The 11,087-nt window shown below is 43.6% G+C and overlaps 1 protein-coding gene across 4 annotated transcripts in view; it reads left to right on the forward strand.

Moving 5' to 3' along the window:
* The window catches only part of PRDM4 (PR/SET domain 4), a 45,607-nt gene that overhangs the window by 25,055 nt on the left and 9,465 nt on the right, over positions 1 to 11,087 (forward strand). For 3 of the 4 annotated variants that reach the window (XM_066260006.1, XM_066259996.1, XM_066259987.1), the window contains exon 12: positions 3,364 to 10,654. The exons of the other annotated variant lie outside the window; for it this stretch is intronic. In XM_066260006.1, coding sequence (XP_066116103.1) covers positions 3,364 to 3,670 — 307 coding nt within the window. In that variant the 3' untranslated portion in view covers positions 3,671 to 10,654. Of the gene's footprint in view, positions 1 to 3,363; positions 10,655 to 11,087 lie in introns of those variants that run through there. 4 annotated transcript variants of the gene reach the window in all.

Here is an 11,087-nt window from a genome sequence, read left to right on the forward strand (position 1 = left end):
TCAGAGAGAAGGATAGATAGGGACAGACAGACAGGAACGGAGAGATGAGAAGCATCAATCATTAGTTTTTTGTTTGCATTGTGACACCTTAGTTGTTCATTGATTGCTTTCTCATATGTGCCTTGACCGTGGGCCTTCAGCAGACCGAGTAACCCCTTGCTTGAGCCAGCGACCTTGGGTCCAAGCTGGTGAGATTTTTGCTCAAACCAGATGAGCCTGCGCTCAAGCTGGTGACCTCAGGGTCTCGAACCTGGGTCCTCCACATCCCAGTCAGATGCTCTATCCACTGCACCACTGCCTGGTCAGGCTGATTTATTCTTGAATCCCACATACTTGATTTAGTTTGGAGGAGAGGTTTGCTTCATTCAAGCTCACATTAGCCCCTGTCTATTGATTCTACATCTGGCCTCTGGATGGTACATATACATTATTTCTTTGCATTGAGAGCCTTTCATATTTATGATCACTGTTGTCATGGTCCCTCTAAACCAGGGGTAGTTAACCTTTTTATACCTACCGCCCACTTCTCTATCTCTGTTAGTAGTAAAATTTTCTAACCACCCGCCGGTTCCACAGTAATGGTGATTTATAAAGTAGGGAAGTAACTTAACTTTATAGAATTTATAAAGCAGAGTTATAGCAAGTTAAAGCATATAATAATAATTACTTACCAAGTACTTTATGTCAGATTTTCGCTAAGTTTGGCAGAATAAATCTTATAAAATCTATCTTTTTATTTATACTTTGGTTGCTCTGCTACTGCCTACCATGAAAGCTGGAACACCCACAAGTGGGCGGTAGGGACCAGGTTGACTACCACTGCTCTAAACCCTGTTTTCATCAGGCCAGATGTCGTTAATTTCTGCATTTATTTCCTCTTATCACCTCATTTCAAATTTGGTACCCTAAGTAAACACAATTCAGATAGGATCTGTTTAGGATATAATAAAGTAGAATTATTCTTTTCCTTGACCTTGACTTTGTTCTTTCAAGTGATGCCTAAATTTGAATTTTTTTTGGTAATCATTTTACAGCATAATGCCATATAAATTACTTTGAGATTAGTTGTGTAACTTTCTTACCATTTGGGTAGAGAATTGGTTTTATCAGGTACTGACCAATGAAAACAATTCTCTTTGATGTGGACCTGGACTCTTTGCCAGGATGATAAAATATAATAGGTCTCTTTGTCAAACTCCCATGGGAGTTTTGTTCACAAAAGAAACATTATTTACTCAAAATATATTTGAATGAGACTTTAGGCTTCCTATAGAGATCATTGGAAACTGTTTTAGGTTTTTTAAAAACCTGAAGGCATTTAAAAATGGATATAGTAGTATTGGAATTCATTCTGTTTATCTGCTTAGAAAAAAAATAGCCAAGTCCTAAAGCCAAGTGCAGGAGGGAGGAGTCCCTCTCTCACAGTGTTCCCTGAGAGTGTAAGGATGTGGCAGAAGCTGTTGTGCCCATCTGCTAAGAGACAGGGACTCCGGAGCAAAGATGAGGACACTCCCTAGGCCGTCTCCCTAGTTCCATGGCTTTAGATTTCATCTTAATGAATTCTGTCTCCAGCCTTATATATCTAACAATTGACTCAGCATATCTGAGTTTTGGGTATCCACCAGGCAACTCAAACCTCATGTCCACATAACTCTTCATATTATCTGTATAAACTTGGCTTTCCCCTGTTGTGCACCAGCATAGTAAATGGTACCACCATTTATCCCAGTAGCTCAAGCCAAATACCTTGGAGTCACCCTTAAATCAGTCTTCCATCAACTCACTAGTCCACACCACTGGCATCTTTTGTACAGACCACTTCAGTGGTCTCCTAGCTGACCTTCCTGCTCTGGCTCTTCTCTCTCCTCATCTGTTCCCCAGCACAGCTACACGGATGCACACACAAAACCTATTTCTGTCTGTTGTGGCCAGAGCAGTCCAGTTAACACAGAAATAAGATTGTGCCCATCTCTACTCATAATCTCCATTGGCCTTCCCATCATTCCCTTCTATCTCTTTCACATATTGGGTTAAGAGGTCTTTACCATATCCTAGAAGCCCCTTCATGATGTGGTGGAAGTGCTTGGCTCCCTCTCCCCACTCATCTTTACTTACTTTTCTCTTCATTGGCCCTCTCCTTGCTGCTTCTTCAGCTTACTGAGCACAGTCCAGTCTCCGGGACCATGACTGCATTGCCTCTGCCGAGAAGCCTCTCCCTCCCTCTTCCTTCAGGTTTCTGTTCAGATGGCATCATCTCCGAGTGACCTTCCTTGGCTGTCCTACCTAAATAAGATTCCATCACTCTTACCTGGCTTCATTTTTTCCCAAAGTACTTACTACTATCTGATATGCTATGTATCTTTTATTTGTTTATGGTGTGACTCCTCCACTAGAACGTAAACTCCACGAAGGCAGGACGTAGTGCCCCACCACCTGCAGCTGCACAGAATCCTCCAGTGGTGGCCAGGCTCCCGAACTTCCCATCGCATCTGACCACTCCTTCAACGATTTAACCCTCTTGTACCTGTTTTACATATTAGATTTTCATTAATGTATATGGCTCAGCTGCTCAAAGAAGTTTAAAAATTCTTGCTCTGTATTACCTCTAAGATTCTTTCCAGTTCTGAAATGTCTAGTTCATGGATACTTAAACCGTGGCTCTGACATTTTGAGCTGGATAATTTTTGTTGTCGGGGTTACCATTAACATCACAGCAAAATATAGTTGCAGACTTGTTAGTTGGCCGACATTTTCAAATTTGAGCCCTCCATTTGCTGGTGAGAATGTAGGCAACAGGAACCTCAGATGGCTGTAGGTGGATGTGTGTGTTGATACCTGAGGTTGTAAGGCAATCTAGCTTTATCCAGTAGAGTTGAAGGTGTGCCGGTGTTTTGATCCAGCTGTCCTGCCCCTGAGTGTACGTACGCTCTAGAGAAACTCGTGCATATGCAAACCAACGTGCAAGTACAGACGTTTGGTAGCAGTCTTACCTGTGATTAAAAGAATCCATTAACAAAAGGTAAGTTGTGTATTTGTATATAGTGAGCAGCAATGGAAAGGAACAAACTATTTATAGCCACAGCAACTTAAAGGACTTTCAAAACATGTTGAGTGCAAGAAGCAAATGACAAAAGGATCGGTATGCTGTGCTCCTATTTACGTAAAATTACAAATAGGCAAGAGCATCGGTGTTGTTTAAACTATACAGATGGTTTGTGACTTGTCTGTATGATACCTCGTGTGAGATTTCCCTCTAGACGGGTACAGCTTCTCTGACAAAGGCCTGGGGTTGTGAAGAACAAGCGTGTGTCTCAGTCGTCAGCTTGTAACCCCCATTCAAATGTTTTCTTGTGTTCCTCTTAGAGAACGCCAGATCAAGTGTCCCAAGTGTGATAAGCTGTTCTTGAGAACAAATCATTTAAAGAAACATCTCAATTCTCATGAAGGAAAAAGGGATTATGTCTGTGAAAAATGTACAAAGGCTTATTTAACCAAATACCATCTCACTCGTCACCTGAAAACCTGCAAAGGGCCCACCTCCAGCTCATCAGCACAAGAGGAGGAAGAGGAGGACTCAGAGGAAGAACTAGCAGACTCTGTGGGGACAGCAGACTGTCGGATGAACAGTGCTGTGTATTCCACAGACGAGTCTCTCTCGGCACGTAAATAAAAGAAGAAAATGTTTTGTATGGAAAATGCAAAGGGAAAAACACACATGCCCAGTTATCCACCACAGTGGTTTTTTATATTAAATGGTTTCTGATTTCCTTCCAGCCAACAGTCAAAACAGACTGAATGGGAGTGGATAAAGCACTTATGGGGAGTGTCCTATTGAAAACAGGTTAGGAAAAGAGAACGTGTCCTATTTTTAAGTGATGTGTGGGGAAGAAATTGTCAGCTTTGGGGTTTGTTCTTTACATGATAATCTGTGTCACATTTATGCCTGAGTCAAAGCTCCCATAGTCCAAACAAGTCAGATTCATTTTAAATTATCCCGTTACTCCCTTTTCCCCCAGTCCTATGACCTGGTAGTACTCTAAACTTGGTCCCTTCCTCACAGCCACCCAGTCGCTGATTGTGGTTCTAGTGTTTTATGTGGACTGTTATGACATACTCATCCCAGAACAGATGTGAGCATAGCTGTGTGAGCTCCTTGGCAGCTAACGAATTTAAAGCGCCACCTGCCTTAATCTCTACTTGGGAATTTAGGGTGGATCTTGCTTCCCAATGTTTCAGCAGGTGCCTGGGGGGAGGACAGATAACCAAGGAGCAGCCATGCAGTTGGCCGTGATGGAGAGAGGAAAGGAAAGGAAAGAAAGGTGCCCCGGCCACTGTCCAAGAGCCTAGTTTTGATGGAAGCCAGGCTGGGACACTTGGTGGTTCCTTAGAGAGCTTTGTAGGTTTAGACACATCTCTGTCTCCAATAAAGCTCCCAGGCCCAAGACAACAGGGACCTGGAGGTGTAGAGCCAAATAATGCCTGCCTGATTACCTCCTGATGACAAGCACACATGGACTCAGCTGGCCAAGTGGTACCTCAACCCATGGAAGGAAGGAGGCGGTGATCCTCTGGAAAAGGTCAAGACATCAGTAAAATGTTGCCAACTCAGAACAACAAATCACTCCAATCGCACTGGTGCGTCTGCAAGGTTCAGCCTACCCTGTTTGGTGAAGGACCTCACCAGTTAAGTGTGGTGGCTACCAAAGGATTTGGAAAGTAGAAGGTTTACAGTCACGTGGGTGTGCTTTCAGGATCACAGCTTCCTTCTTCCATCCCATCTGGTCTTTCACCTGGTTTCACATGCACACCTACTCTCAGCAAGAAGCGGACATCCCGAAGTTGACAGCTGGTAGAACACTCCTGTGCCAAGGCACACCTCTGGGCTGGAGCAGCGAGGACTAGGGTGGGAAGGTTTTGCTGCTAATGTATTTATAGAATGAATGTATTTCATTCAAATCTGTATTCCTCTAGGAAGGATTAAAATAACTTTTTAAAAATACAGGATTCCTCTTGTAATCTTATTTTGGGAAAGGAGAGGAATAAGTCTTTAGGGAAAAATCAGGTACAACTTGAGTTTAAGATTAGAAGTAGAGCGAGTGCTTCCTAAGTACTGTAGCTTTGAGATTGCATTCGAATGTGTGTCTGTGTCACAGTGCTTAGACAAACTGTGCTGCCCGCTCCCTCCTGCCCTGGTCCTCCCTAAGGTTGTGCCTTCACCCTGCTGCCTCTGTGCAGAGCGGCGGCCAGTCTGCAGTTGAGGGAGTAGGTGAGGTGTTGGTGGTTAGGGGTGGCTGCTGTCACTGGGCCATGAAGCCCCATCAGGTCAGGGCAGTTCTGGTATGGGCAGCTCCAAGCTTAGCCAGGCCCCCTCCCCCGTTCCCAGGAAACCGCTGGTGCTGGAACTGTAAGCTTTCTGTCTCCCTTTATCTCAGCTCATGCTGGGTTAAATGCATTTTCCCCACTCATGGTTGAAATGCTGCCCAAGATATGTAGTTAAGTCTAATGTACAATCAAAAAACAGGAAATTTGTTTTCAGTGAGAATGTAACTTTGCTTATTTACCACTGTCTCTTCCATTTTTTACCTCTTAGACTTAGATGTACATTCTAAGTCCTTTTCACAAGATAAATAAATTAGTAACTGACTTTTTGACAAGATTTTCCTCTGAGTCTTCTGCCTGTTGCAGTGGCCTCCTCTGCTGTTGCTGCTGCTGTCGGGGAAGTGGTCATGTTGAGAGCAGGGTGAGTGTAGCTTTAGAGGGGACCCTGCTGAATGTTTTCCAACCTGGGCTTTGATGCAGGAAGGTGAGTAACTTTAGCCAAGTTATCTGATCATTCTGCCTCTGTTTACTGTAAATAGAGAATGAGTTCTCATTTCATAATACTGTTTGATGTTAACATACACAAGGACTACCATAGGGCTTGATGTACTGTGAACATTAGCCAGTAGTTTTCAGTTTTAGGTTAGTGTAGATTTCTATCCTTAAAAAATGGGTATAGATGGCACTGGAAGCCCTAGGTTTTATTAATACAAGTACAATGGCATAATTTGAGTTTTCAGAGCCAAAGCCTAGAAACTCACCTATTTTGTTCTTTTAAGGCAGTATTTGTATGCTTTGTGTTCCTTTGTTAAAGGTATGTTAAAGGTATGCCTTGGTTGCTCATAACCTTGCATGTGTGCTGAGCTGAGGCCCTCAGCACATCAGAGGACAAAGAGGTGACAGGAACTAGTCTTCATTCTTTCAGCCTCTTAACTTGTACCCACACTTCCTAATAAACATGTTTAAGTGAATAAACATGCGAGAAGCTCATCAAGAATGTCAGCTTACAATATCTGATCACCAAGCTACATCTTAGAGTCACCTGAAGATGACATATCTGCAGGTATACATGCAAGGGGTTGCCACCTGTTATGGATTGGATGGCCCTCCCCTTTCTCCCCCACATTCATATATTGAAGTTCTATAAATAACACCCAGTATCTCAGAATGTGACCATATTTGGAGATAAGGTCTTCAAAGAAGTGATTAAGGTAAATATGAGATTTTTAGGGCATGCCTTAGTCCAATATAACTGGTGTCCCTCTAAGAGGAAATTTGGACACAGATGAGCACAGAGGGGAGATCGTTGGAAGACATGGAGGCAACCATGTATAGCCAAGGAGAGAGGCCTTGGAAGAAACAACTCTACTGTCACTGGCATCTCGGGCTTCTGGTCTCCAGAATTGTGAGATAGTTAATTCTTTTTCTTAATAAGAATTTTATTTATTTGCCTGACTGGTGGTGGCACAATGGATAGAGCATCAACCTGGGACATTGAGGACCCAGGTTCAAAACCCTGAAGCTGCTGGCTTGAGTGTAGGCTCACCGGCTTGAGTGTGGGGTCTAGACATGACCCCATGGTCACTGGCTTGAGCCCAAAGGTCGCTGGCTTGAACAAGGGGTCACTGGCTCGGCTGGAGGCCCCTGACCCCGGTCAAGATGCATATGAGAAGCAATCAATGAACAACTAGAGTGATGCAGCTACAAGTTAATGCTTATCATCACTTTCCCTTCCTGTTTCTCTTGCTAAAAAAATATTTATTTTTAAGTTTTTATTTATTAGCGAGGGAAGGAGACAGAGACAGAACAGAAAATTGATCTGTTCCTGTTTGCGCCCTGACTGGGGATCAAACTGGTAACCTCTGCACTTCAGGATGATGCTTTAACCCAAGTGGTCGGCAAACTCATTAGTAAACAGAGCCAAATATCAACAGTACAATGATTGAAATTTCTTTTGAGAGCCAAATTTTAAAAACTATATAGGTAGGTACATTCCTTATCATGGTAGTGCATGCACATGGTATTTTGTGGAAGAGCCACACTCAAGGGGCCAAAGAGCTGCATGTGGCTTGCGAGCCACAGTTTGCTGACCAGGGCTCTAACCAATTGAGCTGTCTGCCAGGGCAAGATAGTTAATTTCTGTAAATGGCACACAGTTACACAGTTAGAAATGGAGTCTGTGCCTAGCCCACCAAGCTTTATGGATTCTTTAATAGTGGCCTGGCTACAATTGGGATCTCACCATGGCTACAAGTCTTTCAAGAGCTCACAGAAAATCTACACCATTTAGACAAAGCACATTTGTTTATATACATGGATTAGGAGCTCATAGAAAGTGTGCTTTTAGTTTTTGGGTTTTCTGCTCTGCTGTCCCCGCATTCCCCTACACACACACACCCCTTTTGTGCTGCTACAGACTTGCTCAGGCACAGGTTGGAGATGGGCTTTGGGACAGGATGAAGATCAAGATCTATTATGGGCAGAATGATCTACCATTGGTTAACAGACAACTTCCTGCCTTCCCTAGCTAACATGGTCTAGGGCAGTGGTCCCCAACCTTTTTTGTGCCACGAACCGGTGGTCATTTTTAAAAAATAAAACATCATTCAGACTTAAATATAAATAAAACATAAATAATGTAAGTTATTTATTCTTTCTCTGCGGACTGGTACCAAATGGCCCATGGACCGATACCAGTCCGCGGCCCGGGGTATCGGGGACCACTGGTCTAGGGTACGTGGGACATTTATTTGCAGATAGATTCTGTAATAGCAATAGTACCAGTATATTTTAGTTTTACATTTGTCTGCTCCTCATTGCATTATAATAGTAGGTATTTGCCTGACCAGGTGGTGGTGCAGTGGATAGAGCATCGGACTGGGATGCAGAGGACACTGGTTCGAGACCCCGAGGTCACCAGCTTGAGTGCGGGCTCATCTGGTTTGAGTAAGGCTCACCAGCTTGAGCCTAAGGTCGCTGGCTCGAGCAAATAGTCACTCGGTCTGCTGTAGCCCCCCAGTCAAGGCACATACGAGAAATCAATCAATGAACAACTAAGAAATCACAATGAAGAATTGATGTTTCTCATCTCTCTCCCTTCCTGTCTGTCTGTCCCTATCTTTCCCTTTCTCTGACTCTGTCTCTGCCACCAAAAAAAAAAAAAAAAAAAAAGGTTTTATCCCTTTATAGATGTTGAAGTTCAGAAAATGTAAGATTTTCTCCCTTTCCTATTGAGTGATTTGCTGCCTGGAGAGCACTTGCTGAATGCATGTATTTCTGGTCCGGGTTCTCTTCCATGCTCATCCACGTGGCTGCTCTGGCAGCCCACGTCAGCTGCTTCACACTGCCACCTGTAGTAGTTGCATGTCTGCACCGAGGTGGTGCAGTGCATGTGTATAAGCAGAGAATACCTTTGTGGGCCATTGTATTTAATTGGTTAGAGACAGCTAGTGCTTGTGTATAAAGAAAGAATTATTCTAAAATGTGAGATGACAGAATATTCTGTTGTGGACTTTTTCAAGATGCCTGACCCAGATAGGCTGTAGCATAATGAAAGTGGGCCAGGCTACTTTGCATCTGAAATTCCCAAAATGCAAATAGTAATTCATGGCAAGAGAGAAACAGGATGATCCATTCATTCAGCATATAGTCTGCGGGGAAAGAACATGTTAGGCTTTGAGGGGAGTGGAGTAGGGTAACATGTATAAAGTAGAACAGTGGCTTGTGACCAGGAAATCCAACTCCATGTCCAGAAGCACACACAAATTGAAAAAATGACGTGTAGGATCTCATGCCTTTTTCACAGGTATGGGAGGATGAAGGAATACAGCAGTGTTTCTAACATCTTAGCTGTAATAAACCTGTGTTCTCCAGAAGAAAATAGGGAATGATGGCACTGCATATTAATACCATCCTATCAGAAAGGACAAGGTAATCTGTATGTTAACATAGAAATACCTCCAAGACATCTTATGTAAAAAGGTATGTTGTCCAATCATATTCTCTACATATATTAACATGAATTATACAAAAATGCTTTTTTTTTTTTGTATTTTTCTGAAGTTGGAAACAGGGAGGCAGTCAGACAGACTCCCGCATGTGTCCGACCAGGATCCACCTGGCACGCCCACCAGGGGGCGATGCTCTACCCATCTGGGGCGTCGCTCTGTTGCGACCAGAGCCATTCTAGCGCCTGAGGCAGAGGCCATAGAGCCACCCCCAGTGCCCAGGCCAACTTTGCTCCAATGGAGCCCTGGTTGTGGGAGAGGAAGAGAGAGACAGAGAGGAAGGAGAGGGGGAGGGGCGGAGAAGCAGATGGGCACTTCTCCTGTGTGCCCTGGCCTGGAATCGAACCCGGGACTCCTGCACACCAGGCCGACGCTCTACCATTGAGCCAACCAGCCAGGGCTATACAAAAAGACTCTAGATTGTCGATCCCGTTTTATCATGCTTTCCTGGGCTAAAAACCACTTCCCACACTCCTTTAGAGCTAGGATTCCCAATGAAACCAGTATCCCTCTGGTTAGAAGTTAGGTGGAAAGGTGAGCAGGGCCTGGAGCTTCAATTTGTTATGCAGGCTTGGATTTTATAAAGGCTATGTGATTCGGGAGCTGATGGTGGTGGATGTTTTCTGAAACGGCAAGTAGCTTCCTGAGCACAGGAGCAGCAGCTGTACCTGGCAAGCTCACTTCTGTGGTATAGGATTGGGAAGCATTCCTAGAATCCAGCCTAGATTCCATACGAGCCTTTTTAGTGATATGAGTTGCTTGTATTCCTTTTGCTTGACTTAGCTCAGGGGTCAGGAACATTTTTGGCTGAGAGAGCCACGAACACCACATATTTTAAAATATAATTCCGTGAGAGCCATACAACGACCTGTGTATGTTACGCATTATCCAATAAAAATTTGGTGTTGTTCCAGAGGACAGCTGTGATTGGCTCCAGCCACCCACAACCATGAACATGAGCGGCAGGAAATGAATGGATTGTAATACATGAGAATACATGTAATACACGAGGCGTTACTTGGTCTGCTGAAGGCCTGTGGTCAGGGCACATGAGAAAGCAATCAATGAACCACCAAGGTGTCGCAACAAAAATCTGATGATTGATGCTTCTCATCTCTCTCTGTTCCTGTCTGTCCCTATCTATCCCTCTGACTCTCTCTCTCTGTAAAAACAACCAACCAGTCACCCGCAGGAAATCTTTCCTGGTTTATAATGCTGTCAGCCTTATATTTACAAGAGGGAAGGAATTATTTTAGGGTAGTCCTGGATGACTCCTGGTTCTGACTTAGTTTATGTCTGTTGTTTGCTTTTGTTGCCTTTGCTTTTGATGTTAAATCCAAAGCAGTCATTGCTAAGACTGATGCTTAGATTAAGATGCTTAGCACTACCTGCCTCCCCCTCCCCTGGCCAGGAGTTTCATAGCTTCTGTCTTCTGGTGACTTCTTGAATGCATTTTGAGTTTTTTGTGTATGGTGTAAAGCAGTGGTCCAGTTGCCCCCAACACCATTTGTTGAAGAGACTATTCTTCCCCATTGTATATTCTTGGTTCTCTTGTTGTAAGTTTTCCATAAACACGTGGGTTTATTTCTGGACTATATTCTGTTCCATTGATCTATGTATTTATGCCAGTATCACAGTTTGATTATAACAGCTTTGTAATAAATATAGCTTGAAATCAGGAAGAGTGATGCCTCCAGCTTTGTTTTTTCTCAAGGTTGCTTTGGTTATTCAGGGTCTTTTGTGGTTCCACACACATTTTAG

This window comes from Saccopteryx bilineata, chromosome 1 (genome assembly GCF_036850765.1).
Source record: "Saccopteryx bilineata isolate mSacBil1 chromosome 1, mSacBil1_pri_phased_curated, whole genome shotgun sequence".
NCBI classification, from domain to species: Eukaryota; Metazoa; Chordata; class Mammalia; order Chiroptera; family Emballonuridae; genus Saccopteryx; species Saccopteryx bilineata.